This window comes from Hippichthys cyanospilos, chromosome 8 (genome assembly GCF_059441005.1).
Source record: "Hippichthys cyanospilos isolate Australia breed blue-spotted pipefish chromosome 8, RoL_Hcya_1.0, whole genome shotgun sequence".
In the NCBI taxonomy this organism is placed as follows: Eukaryota; Metazoa; Chordata; class Actinopteri; order Syngnathiformes; family Syngnathidae; genus Hippichthys; species Hippichthys cyanospilos.
This window is the reverse complement of record NC_142376.1, coordinates 2,779,446-2,795,615: the sequence shown is the minus strand read 5'-3', so window position 1 is coordinate 2,795,615 and position 16,170 is coordinate 2,779,446. Positions and strand designations below refer to the sequence as shown.

General features: G+C 39.6%; 1 protein-coding gene and 1 long non-coding RNA gene across 3 annotated transcripts in view; one reads left to right on the top strand and one right to left on the bottom strand.

The window, feature by feature from the left end:
• grid1a (glutamate receptor, ionotropic, delta 1a) overlaps positions 1-16,170 on the top strand; it is a 275,198-nt gene that overhangs the window by 169,364 nt on the left and 89,664 nt on the right. For both annotated transcript variants that reach the window (XM_088421868.1, XM_088421869.1), the window contains exon 4: positions 5,953-6,158. In XM_088421868.1, the coding sequence (XP_088277994.1) occupies positions 5,953-6,158 (206 nt within the window). The remainder of the gene's footprint in view (positions 1-5,952; positions 6,159-16,170) is intronic.
• Positions 12,604-16,170, bottom strand: part of LOC148419839 (uncharacterized) — a 48,995-nt gene continuing 45,428 nt past the window's right edge. The window contains exon 3 of the long non-coding RNA XR_015866432.1: positions 12,604-12,727. This is a non-coding gene — a long non-coding RNA (uncharacterized LOC148419839). The remainder of the gene's footprint in view (positions 12,728-16,170) is intronic.

Sequence of the window (16,170 nt, the reverse complement as noted above, 5' to 3'; positions counted from 1 at the left end):
CATTATTGTTGCGAGAGCGTCCATGACCACTTAAAGAGCATCATCTCAGCGTCGAGTAAACATGGGCTTGAAGCGTGGCCACGTCCCGGCCTTTTCCGCTCGGATTGCGACGCAGCTTGACAGCTCGGTAAAAACCTCTGAGCCCTTTCACGGCGATACGCTCATGGCCGCGCCGCCGCCGTCCGAGAGGGATCCCCCGCTAGCGCTCGGGCTCCAGTCAGACGTTAAGCTAGCTTCACGCTCTCGCCAGTGCGCGCCGATTAAAAACAACAAAAATCACATCTAAAAAAAATCTGCGTTTATGGAAATTCCTTTGATTTTTCTTATGATATTAAAGAATCCGTGGGGGAAAAAAACTCGGGAGCTGAAATTCCCACCAGATGACAATATTCCTTTTCTGGTCGGAACCCCACCTGCATCTTTTTGATGTTCTTTTGAGCGAGAAGACCATTACAGAGCATTACAATAATCAATCCTACAAAAGATAAAAGCATGCGTGCTTAGCATGTCTTTCTCAAAGTTCTGAGGCCTGCTACGCACATAATGATTTTCGCATCTTAAAGGAGTTATTTATTTATTTGCCTGTGACAGGCCCCACACATAACGTTCAAAAAAAAAAAAAAAGCATTTTATGTCTACTTTCTGTGTATGTCACAGCGGATGGTTCAAATGTAATCCCGCAAATATAAGATGCTCTTTTTTCGCTAAAAATGAAAGCCAAAAGTATGGGTGCGTCCTATAAACGGTAACTTAAAGATTAGCTTTTTGTTTTTTTGTTGTTTTTTAATTTGACACCATTCGAGGAAGAGTGATCCTCGCAGATGTTGATTTTTATATCAGCCGTATTCTTACAGTAATTGCCGTCAAGATACGAGCCAAAGAGCGGACGTCAGTTGCTTGTTGCAGCTAGTGTTAGCTGAGGTTGTGACGGCATTATTTTCAATCAAAGAAGCAAGCAGACTGAACCACTGTCCGAGTCCGACCTTGTTGACACACAGGAATAGTACTAAAATGGAGAGAATTGTGTAAAATTTATGATGTCTCCATCTGATGCTCCGGTTAGAGAACACGGAAAGTTATTCCATTTGACTCTTTTATTAATTGTGGTCTTTTAGCATAAACTTAGTGAAACACGGATGGTGTACAATTCTGGTATTTGTTGCAAAGGAACTCGAGCTGCGTCGCTAGGAAAAGGAAAAACAACTACTTTTACCACATTCAAAGTTACACTGGCGATGCATTCACTGATGATGGGAAATCTGAAACACACTTGCCTGCAACAAATATACAACTTACGTATATGAAGAAAAAAAGTAAATATGAAGAATTTACAAAATTAAGATTTCGTCTGTTTTGCTATAGCGTCGGTGCGTCTTATAGACTGAAACATAAAAAATACCAGAATTTGACCCCAAAGTTAATGATAGGTCTTATACACAGATGTGTCTTCTATTTGGAGAATTACGGTAACTCAAATCATCCATACTAAAGTTGTGAATGTGAGCGTTATTTTCTGAGTGTTCCACGCTATCGACTGGAAACTAGTCGAGCGCATACCCAAAAGCCAACTGGGATCGTCACCAGCTAACCTATGACCCCAATAACGTCAAACGCTGTATAAAAATAAGCAAAAAAAAAACGGGTGGGTGATAATCTCATGCTTGACTGCACGTTGAATTGGATGCCAGTCAATCATAGGGCAGGCATAGAAGCTGACAACCACTGACGCCCCAGTTCAGCGACCTGGAATCGATCCTTCTCTGGCGGAACAACAGTTGGCTGAGTCAACCACTACCAGTAAGGGGATCTGATTACAAGTCTTTATTTTTGCTTCCCTGACATGATTTTTAGCTAACTGGACTACCATGGAGGCTAAAAGTAAGTCACGTGAAAAATAAAGTCACGTGATCAAATCCTAGCAACTCTAGTGCACAAAAATTAAAAACCGTAATTCCGGGAACTTATTATTGTTATAAACCAGCCAGTAGGAAAATCTGAAGGATACAAAGAAACACTTTGAGATGTATAATAAATATATCAGGCGTAAGGTGGACTATTCTTCCCTAGCGTGATAGCGTCTTCAAAGTTAACACCCGTTTATGCTGCGTAAATGGTTCGCAGGTGTAAAACTAACGATACATAAAACACTTGAAATGCTGTTGTAAAATAAAGTAGAAAAAAATGTCGTTTCAGGCTTCTATGTTAATGGTAAACAGTAGACAAAGCTAGCATGCTAACGTCCGCGTGCTAACGCGCTAATCGTTAGCTTAAACGCTAATCACTAACTAATTGCTTCTTGTAAGCAACTTACTATTAACTCAATCTCAAAAAAGTAGTTTCATATGATTTTAAGAGTCTAGAAGCTCAATACCAGACACTTATTCACATTTCTTTAAAGGGACAGTGTGTAAGATTTAGACCGTTTTTCATTAAAAAGCAGTAAATTAAATGACTTTGAAAACTTGCAAATAAATGTGATCTTAAGAACAACAGTATGTTTTTTTATAATCGTAGGCCTAGTTATCATTAAATGATATTACATGAGGGGTGGCACCCCTCCGGAGGTCGCCATGTTTGTTATAGCTTCAGACAGCAGGAGGCTGTCGCCAAACGTCACACACACGCAATCGGATCGTTATTTCTTAGTAACTTGATGAAAAAAAACATTGACGTCCTTTATTTCCTATTTTCAAACTAACTATAATGTTTATAGAGACGGAATTACTGCGAAGTAAACAATCACGCTCATAAAACCGGTTCCAACCTGCCCTTATGCTTGGGGGAGGTAATAATACTGAAGGAGCACTTGTAAAATTTGCCAATATGGCCATTGAGGAAAACAATGTAGGTGTAGTGGTAATTTGTCACATAGCATTTAACTTTCCGCTGTGTGGGCTTTGTGCACAAGCGACATTTTTTTTTTTTTTTTTGGGGGTGAAAAAAAAAATGTGCTGTGATCACAACATATTACTCTGATGAATAATTTTGCTGCCAAAATCTATTCGGTTCAGTCACCTGGCGGGGCCAGAGGGAACGGCGGTTAGATTACAAATCATATTTGCGCTCCGTCAAAAAAGTGTCCCAGCTAATGTCAGTTCAATTCAAAGTAGCGGCGTGGAGTGCGGCCACTCCAATTAGCGGACTTTGGCGCCGTTTCCCCGTTGACAAATGATTGAATTTCGTCTGTTGTTTTGCACGTTGAACGCTTTGATCCTGCGGTGACCGTTATTATTTACGCCGCGTGAAATATACTTCTGAACGGCCCATCCGCAAAGACGCTACGCTTTGCTAGGCGGCTTGCTTAGGATGTTGAGTTTGTTCGATATTATTTTTACGCTAGGTGTCGTCATGGCAACGGCGCTACATCGGTCCAGGTCGAAAAGCTCAAATACAATTTGCCGTACGGCAAAACCGAGCATTCGGCTAATCTGCAAACATGCTATGCTTTGTGTCATTGTGTCATAGCCATAAGGTAAGCAGAGCTGCAACAGATAGTACCCAAATTTGGTCAAGGTTGTCCATGTCTGTTTTTCGCGGAACTTTCTCAGTTTCTGTGACGTCCACCTTCAAGTGAAAATAAAACATGCTGAAATTTATTATTTAAGCACGGCGGGGACCCTTTATTAGGCTGCGAAAACTGATTTAAAGTGTCCAAATTATGTCTCTTTTAGCCCATTTTTTTTTTACGCCTCCGGTGTAGGTGTCGTCATGGCAACGGCACTACATCGGTCCAGATCGGAAAGCTCAAATACAATTTGCCGTACGGCAAAAACCGAGCATTCGGCTAATCTGCAAACATGCTATGCTTTGTGTCATTGTGTCATAGTCACAAGGTAAGCAGAGCTGCAACAGTTTTTGCTTCTGATAGTACCCAAATTTGGTCAAGGTTATCCATGTCTGTTTTTCGCGGAACTTTCTCAGTTTCTGTGACGTCCACCTTCAAGTGAAACTAAAACATGCTGAAATTTATTATTTGCGCTGAAATTTATTATTTCAGCACGGCAGGGAGCCTTTATGAAGCTGCGCAAAGTGTTTTAAATTGTCCAAATGATGTCTCCTTTAGCCCATAAAAGCTCACAAGGAATCATCCAGTATTTTATGACATCAAATTTACACAGCGGTGATTTTAAAGAGTATAATTAAAGCGAAATTTAATCGGACGAAAATCAATTATTCACATAGTTTATGTTGTTACTTGGAGGACTTTATTGTAGCCGAAAGCGTCTCGTCTCAACACAAAGACGGGAACACTTGTTTGTGTTGTGTCACGCTGAAATCCGCCTGGGAGATTTTTGTAGCTGTTCCTCAAAATACAGTCGACCGCGCAAAGGTGTGTAATGGTGTGATTCATTATGCGCGGCTTACATTTCATTTTTATATCATTTGCTTTAAAGTGCCATCTCCTCATATTTCAAGAGGCGCAGCGAAACCCCCCCGAAAAAAAAAGACAGATGAAAGAGAAGCTGTTGCGGGAGCGGGAAAATGACATTTCTCGCTGAAATTTTAAACGCGTCACCGCGGGGACGCTTTCTTCACAGAGGGTGGCGGTGAGGAGTTAGACGCTGAAATTTTGAATCGCAAATTTGCTATTTTATTGATTGACTTGTGAAAATGAGAATAAATGACGTTTAATGGGGAAAAGTAGACAGAAAAGGGACGGAGGAACCTTGTAAAAATGGAGAGCGGGGCTTATGATGCACATGAAATGTTTACTATGCGAGAGTGTACCGTGCGAGCTCTTATAACGATAACGTCATACCGTACGGCGCGGACGTCCGCCGACTTTCCCGAGGTCGTAAAATCAGTGAAGCCTCATACGGTATTTGAGTTAGTGACCCCGACGTTATCTCCCTTGTAGACCAATTTGGTTTTGTTGTAGGGGTTTTCGGTTTTGCTGGTGTCGCCAGCTACCAGAATTCAAACACCCGAATCCTCGGTCGAGGAACAAGCAGCTCTACCAACTGAGCTAGTCCCAAAGAATGAGGAAACTTGAAAAAAGGTCTAGTACCAATGACAAGGTTCTGTTCCAATCTTAGGCTTGACTCAGACTCATTATTATTTGTCTCAAACTTGTCTTGGACTTGCTTATCATTTTTAGCGATTTTAGGTACGGTGCAAATTCACCACGACGGGCAACAACGGTAAACAACGGTCAAAAAGCAGCCGTCTCAGTTATGAAGATTCTTTTAAAGTTCTTTACACAAGTCTTTAAATATTATTAGGAATTCTGTTTTCCAGTAGATGTACAGGTGAGTTATTCATATATCAAACATATACCTCGTTTATAACTTAGATTTTTCTCTTATTAATCTATAAATTAACACATTTTACTGAAACACACATTTAGTTTATCTTTATTCTTGTCTTTTTATTTATTTTAAATACACCTTTGCCCGTTGCTCCCTATTTTTCAACAGCTTTCGGACACTGGCAAAAATGATGATTGTACGTATACTTTGTAATTCAAATCTGGTGTTTGAAATTCAACAAAATCTTTGAGTGTTTCGTGTGATTAGGGGAGTTGAAAGTTTTGAACTTACAACTCTTGTAACTTCTATGAAAAACGCTCTACTATGTAAGATAAAATGATGTTATAAAGACAAGTTTACTCACCACTCAGTGGGTCTGACCTTTCAGGACAACGGTCGCCAAGACTTAGCATTCCAAAAAAAAACGATGTAGCGTCGCATCTGACCTAAGAGAGAACGTAGAGCGAAAGTACCGTTTGCAAAAGATTTTTAGGTATGTGTTGGTCATATACCACAGGCAGGGGATCACAGAGAAAACTTTATTTGGAGCAGACCGGGTTTGAGGCGAATTTGCAACAATCAGCATCAATGGGTCGAACTCAGCATTAGCGGCTTGTTTTGTCAAATGCGTTTCGTTTCGCTAATCGCGGCCCGATTGCCGAGGGAGCGTACCGTAAAAACGATTCTTTTCTTTCGCTGTCAGATATCCGTGGTTTACAGACCTTCATGGACCAGGCCTCTCGACTGGGTCTGGACGTGTCCCTGCAGAGGGTGGACCGCAACGTTAGCCGAGTCTTCAACGATCTCTTCAGCACCCTGCGTACCGAGGAACTCAACCGTTACCGGGACACCCTGCGACGGGCCGTGTTGCTCATGAGCCCCCGGGGAGCTCAGGTGTTCATCCACCAGGTACGACGCCATTAGCTGTCATACTCGTTTTGCTAGCTAACAGCGTAGCTGGCAGTTTATACATTGCTAGCATTAGGTCAAAACCTCATAAATTACATTTTTGCGAGTTTATGTTCTCCTCGAAATTTTTAATTGGCTCGCTAACTCTTACAAGGGCCTCCTGAAAAGTCATTGGAGATACAAGGACTTCACCCAGGGCTAATTATATAAAATATGCTGTCTATTTAACCTTTGTGCACACATTTTGCAAACTATATACACATTGCATTTTTTTCCTAATTTTGTAAGTGCTTTTTAACGGCGTAATAAGTAGTTATTTATTATTTTTTTTCTTTTAACCACTCAAATTGTTCAGTGACGTCAGTTCTATCCATACATATGTAGTTTAAATTTATTAACACCGAAAAAAATTTGACAAACCACAAGAAAACGGCTTCCAGACATAGACATTAACTGTTCTCTACCGCCACCTACTGCCTTGAAGTGAAACAAGCGAACAAAGAATTTTCTGTTTGCTAACATAGTTTGACTGGTGCTCAATGGAATGTTGCAAAAATCGCAGGAAAATCAATAATATAAATCTTGTTAAAATGCATCTCAAAAATTGTAATTATAATGGTTTTACACGGTCCAAAATTTGGACAATGATCATTTTTGTACACAAAATTTTGCATGTCCATAGAAATGTCAGAATCATTACATTTTGAAAGTTTTACATGTTTTAATCACCTGCTGAAAAAAGGCACAGTGTTTAACCCTTGTGCAGTATTTTGACCATTTTTGGGTAATTTTCTTCCACGTCATCCTCGCAGTATTTTAGCCAAGCCTTGGCACACTCCTGGTAGCGTGATAACTAAGTGTTCGTGCCATGTTAAAATGTGACATGTTCTCACCATCTGGGTGAAATTTCAGCTCCCTGGTGTCTTCTTTCAGTGCTTTCCCTTTAATGTGAAATAACTTTGATGAATTGGACAAAATACGGCATAAGGTTTGGGTGTATCCAACACATAGATGTAAATATTTGAAACTAATAGCAGGAAATTTGCTCTCTTATCTATTCATCATTTTTATCCAAGCAGAAATAAAGAAAGTGTCCTGACCGTTGAGTTACTTTTGCAGAGGAGCCTAACACCCCGCAAATTCACGCTCCATTAAATCAGTGAATTTCTCTTTCAATTCATTTGTCTTTGGCTGATCCTCGCATACGTTTCCCTTCCAAAGTGTCTGCGGCGCAAGCTGTTGACTGGCAGGGTTTTCAAGCTGTCAGGGTTGAAAGAATTAACATCAAATCCACTTTCTCCCGCGGGGAATATGGGAGACTTTGGAATTCAAAACGTCAACTTTTGTCACCGGGAAATTATGATACAATGTCACAATAGTCACGGGGCGCATGTCGGCCATTGGTCCACAACCTTTTTTTTTTTTTTACCCCGTTCGGGAATTTTCACGAATCAGCAGCGAGGTGGTGAGACGAACAGGATATTATTCTTATATCTTATATTCTTATATCGTCCTTTTTTTTTCATCACTCTGTGTGACTCAATAGACTACTGTTTTTTTAATCACTTAATCTGTAAAGTAAATCCTATTTAATTTGTTTATTTACATTTAGTATGTTTTTTTAAATGAAAATTAATTTAAGTCAATTAAATCTAATTAACTTTATCATACGCACAAATGGCACCTTACAAATCCTGCATAGCACCTTACAAATCCTGCACAGTGCAGGAAAGCTTCTAAATACATAATATTTTGCACTACATGATATTTTGCATTATCATCTTCATATGTATACAGTTTCTTTCACTCCATCTAGCCCATAATATTCTCAGAATGTAAATCTATTCATTTACTAGCGGTTCATTATTACTGTCCTAATTGCTCTATTACTATTTTTTTTGTTTGCATTTGTTTAATTGCCTACTTTATTATTTGCTCGATTGTGGAATGTAGTCTGCCCGGGGGAAATGAACGGAAAACTCTTAAATCTAAATTACAAATGGGCAAGTATTGATAACCAAATGTCGGTATGAAGCTGATACCAGCTAATTTACCAAATGAAATTTGAAAGTAAGTCTTCCTTGGCAGTAGGTGGTGCTATACTGCAGGCCGGGACCATGAAGGAAAGTTGTTTGATGTATATTTCAAAAGTACAAGAGATATTGATCATCAATATCGGGGCAAACTCAAAATGAATACGTAATCATCCATATTGATTGAAAAGAATCAAGACGTTTTTGTGTCCGTATCGCCCAGCCATTCTCATCATATTCCTTCAATATTCCGCAACCTGTTTTATTTGCGACTGCGAAAAGTGACTGTGACCACACACACATACAGTATACACAAAACTGGATATGCATGTAGACATCTGTTCACGTTTTTTTATTGCATTTGAAGCTTCGGTTTATTGTATACTTTCATCTCAGGAGCCTCGCACGCAATCAGTCTGACAGAATCTGTCAGAGGTGTGACAATCCTGCAAGACGCTACGCAATATGTGTCCTGACTTATGTTGGAATCCAAATAGCTATAGACATATTAGCATACATGTAGCATATGCCAGTGAAACATGCACATCTTTCCAATGTGACATTTTGATAGAATCTCTGAACCTGTGTCCATACAAGCTTTAAAGCTTTTATTTCAGGACATATTTCATATATAGAAAACTCTATATACAGTATATAAAAGTGTATATAGATAAACATTAAAAATGCAAAATGACCTGCTCAGTGATTACCTCAAACAAAAGAAGCATAATAAGGAGAAGGAGCCAGATGGACCGTCATAGTATATTTCTGTGCCAAGCCCCCCCCCAGGAAAGAGAGACCCTTTCACGCCCCACTCAACGTGCTGACTGTAAATAAGATTACTGTATATAAAAAATTGTCTACGTATAGCTAAACCTGTGTAATTTTAAATATTAACAAAAGAAAAAAATATATAATATTAATAAATATAATAAATTCAACAAAAAAAATTAAAAAAAACTTTCAACAACTCTTCATTTTTTTTTTATACGGGTTACAGATTTGTCTAAAACAGAAAAAAAATAAGCAGGTGCATCAAAGTGCCTGAAACAAAAAAAATTTAAAAAAAAAGGATGAAAAAAGATGAAACAAAGCCTTTTCATCCGTCCCCATGCCCCACCATTTGAGATGCACCACTATATGTCCAGGGGTTTGTCCTTCCATGACTCTCCATCTGGCTCCTTCTCCTTGCTGTACATCACTGAGCAGGTCATTCTTGGGGGCCATCATAAAGAACCACAGACAATATTTAGCCATGTTTGTAGTTTCCTTTCATGTGTCCAGTCCAGCAATATCCCAGTTCAAAAAGCTGACCCGTGAATCCTGTCCCCTGAAAATGGAAGCGAAGCCTTTACAAAGACATCACTCATCCTCCATTCACTTATTAATCACCCGACTTTAGCTTTTTTCTGCACTACACGGATTTTTGCACTTTAAGCCCTGAAGTCCTTTTTTCTCCCTTTCCGTTCTTTCTTTCCCAAAGTTGTGTTTAATCTGCCCGTTTGCATTCTTTAGCTTTCCCTCTTATAATTCATCCGAGGTTGTCCTGTGTGATAAATCCCCACGTCACGTCCCGGGCGCCAGCTCCCGAACGCTTCTGTGAATACGTTGAATCATCGGACGTGCTCCCACCTTTGATAATCCATCTGAGCTTCATTAATACCTGTTGTCAGAGAGCTCACCTGAGACACGGGCGGATGCGGAAAGGGTACAAATATTTGAGGGAGGAGCGGCAAAAATGTCGGGAATGCTTTGAGCGCGGGAAGTAAAAGTTGCCGGATAGCTTCTTATCTAAAATTAATTACAGATGACACAGAGTGACAGCTCTAAAGGGGACATATTATGGAAAATTTACTTTTAATTACTTATATATGAAAATGCGGCGCTCTGAAGGCGCGCTCGCCTGCCTGTCAAATGTGAAATTACACATTCGAGTTGAATTTTTTTGTCAGCTGCCATTCGGATTTCTCCGGCTCACTTTTTAGCAAATGTACCTTAAAGGTCAGGGAGTAACTTCTAGAACCCCTGTATAACGTGTACCGTATTTTCCACACTATAAAGCACACCGAATTATAAGGCGCACCTTCGGTGAAGGACCTATTTTAAAACTGTTTTCGTATATAAGGCGCGTCGCATTATAAGGCACATAGAATAGAAGCTACAGTAGTGGCTGGGGTTGCGTTATGCATCCACTAGATGGAGCTGCGCTGAAGAGAATTGCCGACTGCTGTTTATTTTGGTGTAATTCCACCTTCAACCACTGGATGGCAGCACACAAACTAGTTTAAATTTGAACAAATTTTAAACTAGTGCTAAATTTGACTAAAGAAAAAGATACGGGATGTAAGGTTGATTGAATGTCATTTCCTTTTAATTTTATGCCAATACAAAGCAATTATTGATCTAGACTGAGATTTTTTTTAATTATAACTATATATATATATATATATACATATATATATATATATATATATATATATATATATATTATTATGCTGTCTGCTAGGAGGTTGGCATTGCAAATGAAAATGTATAAATGTTAAATTAAAATAGAAAAGCATCGTTACGCTTTCAGATCGAGCTGGCGAGATGAGCTTCTTTTTTTTCAGTCTTAAGCTTCATGGCGTCCCCTTAACGTAGGTTTTTCAATTTTCATTCATTGCTTCCACGCAACCTAATCCTCGTCAAGGTCACCCGTCTATGTCCCACAATGCATCAGGCTTAAGAAAGTCGTGTTTTTCCCCAGGCAGACGTTGGCCCAGACCCTTCCTAGTTTTAAGTGCTTAACCCTAATGATTAGCATGACATCATCCTCGCACGTCTCTCCGTCCTCGCCCTTTTTTTTTTTTCGTCCTCACCGTGCTCACGTCGTGTCTCATGTTTGGACGCCGGGCCCGCCAGACACTTGCCACATCGCCTTTCCTCTCACATGGGGTGTGAGGGGGTGCGGCGTCTGGTGTCAGCTCAGTCTGGCCCGGCTCCTTGACACCTGACGCCTCCGCGCGCCCCCTCATGCGAGGCGACCTCTCTGCCGAGTCACGCCAGCCTCTCCCGGGGACGGCAAAGTGGCGTTTTCAAGCTCGCCGACGATACTTCTGCGTCCTTGGCTGCTATTAGCCGGCGTTTGTAAAATCACTTAGCACTTAGAGTAGGTGCAAAAAACATGACAGGTTTTACGAGATACCAAAGTCACTCCCCAATTAGCATGCAAGCTGCTCCTGGCTACTGTATATCGCTCGTTGGGGGCCGCAAAAAAAAAAAAAAAATGGAACCTTGTGGATTATTCTGGGTTTAAGATACACATCTATATTTTCACTAGCAAGGATAATTAACCTTATTTTTAACCTTATTAACCTAATTTTGTAAATGCTTGTAAATGATTTTGTAAAAGGCATAATAATTAAAGTTTTTGTTTGTTTGTTTTTTTATCTTTCAACCACTCAAATTCTTCAATGGTGTCAGCTATATCCATTCATATGTAGGTTGAAATTATGAACACCCACAAAAAATTGAAAATTGGTATGGTCAGTTTTTGTAGTCTGTGACGTGATGATGACGCATAACCATGAACTGGTCTCTACCGCCACCTACTGTCTTGAGGTGAAACAAGTCAACAAAGAATTTTCAGTTTGCTGACATAGTTTGACCGCCGCTCAACAGAATTTTGCAAAAATCGCAGGAAAATCAATGTTAACAATCCTATTAAAATGCATCTCAAAAATTGTAATTACAATGGTTTTATACGGTCCAAATTTTGGACAATTATTAGTTTTGTACTCAAAATCTCGTACGTCCAACCGCAATCACATAGAAGTGTCAGAATCGTTGCATTTTGAAATTTTATGTTTTAATCATCTGTAGGAAATTTCAGATCCCTGGAGTATTTTTTCCATTGATTCTTTGATGTTATCATTAAAAAAAATCTAATTAATTTCCATAATTTCATAGAAAAGATCAAAGGAAATATCAGGAAATTTGTAGCATAATGCCACAAGGGTTCATTTCAGAATAGCAAATTTACCTTTTGCAAAATAGCTTGCGTTAACAAAATTTGTCAAATTTCACCCTTGAGCAATATTTTGACCATTTTTTGGTCATTTTCCTCCACATCATTCAGGCATAATTTTAGCTAAGGGATGGCACACTCCTGGTAGTCTGATAACTAAGCGGCGGTGCCATGTTGTCACCATCTGGGTGAAATTTCAGCTCCCTTCTGTCTTCTATCAGTGCTTTCCCTTTGATGTGAAATGCCTTTTACGTAAAGATCAAAAGGATTGTCCAAAATACGGCACGAGGGTTAAACGACTTCCCTTTCTCTTGGCATGTTTAAATGTTAGAGACGAAGCAGAAAGCGGTGACATACCCGTAACGTACGGTTGACCAACCGGAGACATGGGCCGTTCCGTGCCGGACGACTGGAAGCAGGCTGCCGCTGTTTTTATTGAGCGCCGCCGCCGCCACCGCTCGTTTGTCAAGAAGTGACTTTATGGGCCATCTCGGCCAACTGGGCCCGCCGTCGTCCCGGCCGTATTTCTCCTAAAGGGAATGAGACATGCAATCACTAAGAAAATATTAGACTGTACTGATTGTAAACTCCTTTAGAGGGCTCTTTAGTACAAGCAGCATTTAATTCTGTGTGTGTGTCCAATAATTCCTGCCTGGTAGCTGGAAACGCGTGCAAGGTAATCCATGTGAAGAATCGCAATATTATCATTTAATTGTGTGGGTTTTGGCCATCCAGGTTCCAGACTTTTTTTTTCTCCAATCAGCTTTCAGCTTTTATGTGTTGCCGGGTAAATGTACTTTGGCCAAATCCATCACAATCTCAATTGCTGATGTCAGAACCTCACATAGACCCCAGAGAATGTCTGTTTCTTTTTCATCAATCGGATTTTAGATTTGTGATGTCCGCATTTCAAATCAATAGTCAAAGCACAAAATATGAAAAATCTTTTTTTTTTTTAAATAAACAGTATTCATTAAGGGTGTTTCCGATATTGATATCGATCCAATATTAGCTAAAAAAAATAAATAAAATTAAATCAGATTTTATTGCATTAAAATGTCAAATTTAAGATGTCGTATTCAAGCTAGGGCTTGACCATAAATCAAATTAATGAAAATATTTTTTTAAATTGAAAGCTAGCTATCTTGATCTATCTGTGCTATAGCTAGCTAGCTATAGCTATCTAGCTAGATAGATAAATATATCTATCTATGCTATAGCTAGCTAGCTATAGCTAGCTAGCTAGATAGATAAATACAGTATAGCTATAGCTATCTATCTATGCTATAGCTAGCTAGCTATAGCTACCTATCTATCTATGCTATAGCTAGCTAGCTATAGCTATCTAGCTAGATAGATAAATATAGGTATAGCTATCTATCTATCTACCCATCTATGCTATAGCTAGCTAGCTATAGCTATCTCGCTAGATAGATAAATATAGCTATATCTATCTATGTATCTATGCTATAGCTAGCTAGCTATTGCTATCTAGCTAGATAAATATAGCTATCTATCTATCTATCTATCTATCTATCTATCTATCTATCTATCTATCTATCTATCTAGGTAGGTAGCTAGATAGATAGATAGATATAGCTATAGCTAGCTAGCTAGATAGATGGATAGATCTAGAGCAAGACAGCTAGCTATCTTGATCTATCGATCCATCGCACTGATTTCACGATTTAGCTCATTTTTAAATCTTTGCTTTTTAAATTGATTAAACCGAATTAATTCATTTTACTGCCCAGCTTTAAACCCTCGCGCCGCTCGAACCGAATGTTTTCTCCGATTTTGTCAGTGATTCTCCGGCGTGTCTCGCGCTTGGCTTCGCGACCGCTTGCGGATGTCTCGTAAAAGAGCAGCTTTGCTTGCCACCCGTATTATTATTCAGGAAACAAGACGGGCATGATGGCTTTTTCGTGTTCTGGGAATTTGCTGCCCCTGACCTGACAGCTTCGAAAAGGACACCGCACAAACACACAAATGTGTGGCAATAAAACGCCGTGCGACAAAAAAAAATAGAAAACAGCAGTACTTGTCAGTTACACGTTAGCGGCTCGCTTTTCCGTCCTCATTGAGCGAGGAGAAAAATGGACAGTTGTCGCCATTTAGCTTTGCTACATGACCCAGCACCAACTGAAAGAAAAGCCTTTGAGTTGTGTTCCGCCATGCTTGGCCGCACATATTATTACTCCTCGCTATCTGATGCACCTGGATCTTATCAAATCACGGCGAAGAGGTTTTTTTTTTCTTCACCCGGTAGCAACCGCTAATACGTCCCCTTAAATCCCCGACCGACTTCATTTCCTGACTTTCTGACGCCGCTGGAATTTTTCTCCGCGCGCTGTCAAAAAAACTTCCAGCGTCACCAGCCTTTATCCATTCTCGCGGGTTAAAAATACCTCTGCATGCTTCGCAGGTGCATGTCTTCCTATTCGAGGTGGGATGTAGCAGGCCAAAGGCAGTGTGACTCATTAACCTGACATGGAGGCCGCAGCGGCTTGACGGCGCACATTCACATACGTCTATGTAATTGGGCAAAAAAATCTGTTTCAAGTGATTAGAATGACTTTCAGCGGTTTTCAAAATGAGCATTTGTTAAGGCACCTCAAGGTGGGGTGTGAGATTTAAACAGATATTCTGTAGGTAGTAGCAGAGCTCATTTTTTGCCGTTGCGGGAATAGTACATTTTCAGGAAAAATTAAGAGAAAATTAATTGGAACATGAAGCATCCCTCAATGCAGTGGTACTTTTACTTAATGAACGCCCCTCGTTACGAGAAATTCAGGTTACAAGACGCCTCTTTGGAAAAATATTGTCTTGTTAAAGGGACAGTATATTTTCGTTTCAAATTAAGAGAAAATTAATTGGAACATGAAGCATCCATCAATGCAGTGGTACTTTTACTTAATGAACGCCCCTCGTTACGAGAAATTCAGGTAACAAGACGCTTCTTTGGAAATAAAAATTGTCTTGTTAAAGGAACAGTATATTTTTGTTTCAAATTAAGAGAAAATTAATTGGAACATGAAGTATCTATCCATGCAGTGGTACCTCTACTTAATGAACGCCCCTCGTTACGAGAAATTCAGGTTACAAAACGCCTCTTTGGAAAAATATTGTCTTGTTAAAGGAACAGTATATTTTCGTTTCAAATTAAGAGAAAATTAATTGGAACATGAAGCATCCATCAATGCAGTGGTACCTCTACTTAATGAACGCCCCTTGTTATGAGAAATTCAGGTTACAAGATGCCTCTTTGGAAAAAAAATTGTCTTGTTAAAGGAACAGTATATTTTCGTTTCAAATTAAGAGAAAATTAATTGGAACATGAAGTATCTATCCATGCAGTGGTACCTCTACTTATGAACTTACACACAATCATAAACTGGGTGGAATATGGATGGTGCGCAACTTCGGTTATTTATGGCAAAAAAAACCAAAAAAAAAACCATAAGCTGTTCTAGACTATATATCGCAGGGCTCAAATCATGAGAAAAAAGGTGTTGTTTATAGTCTGAAAAAAAAACAGTGAATAAATAAAGAGCAAGTCCAACAAAACGTTATGAAAAACATGGAAAATTTCGTCTTTGGGAGTGAATGAGATCAAATAAGTCGAGCTTTAATTGAGTACAAAGCAGAAATCAAAATGAGATGGTTTTTTTTCTCTCTCTCTCTCTCTCTCTCTTTCTGGTTATCTCGGCCGCCCAGCTGTTTGTGCGCTTCTGCGGGTGCGTCTTGTTGACAGGAAGGACTTTGTGAAGTCATTAATTAAATCCTCAAAGTGGGCACGTCATTGGTCCGGAAGCCTTTGGCTCATGTAAATGTCAGCATTTTAACATCCAATCAGTGGTCGCATCATCCATCCGTTTCCGTCCGGAACAAAGCAACCGCTGATTGAGCCTTTTGATTGGTTGAAAAGTTTGTCATATGTATCAGATACATCTACGCTCTTAGGTCGTGTTAG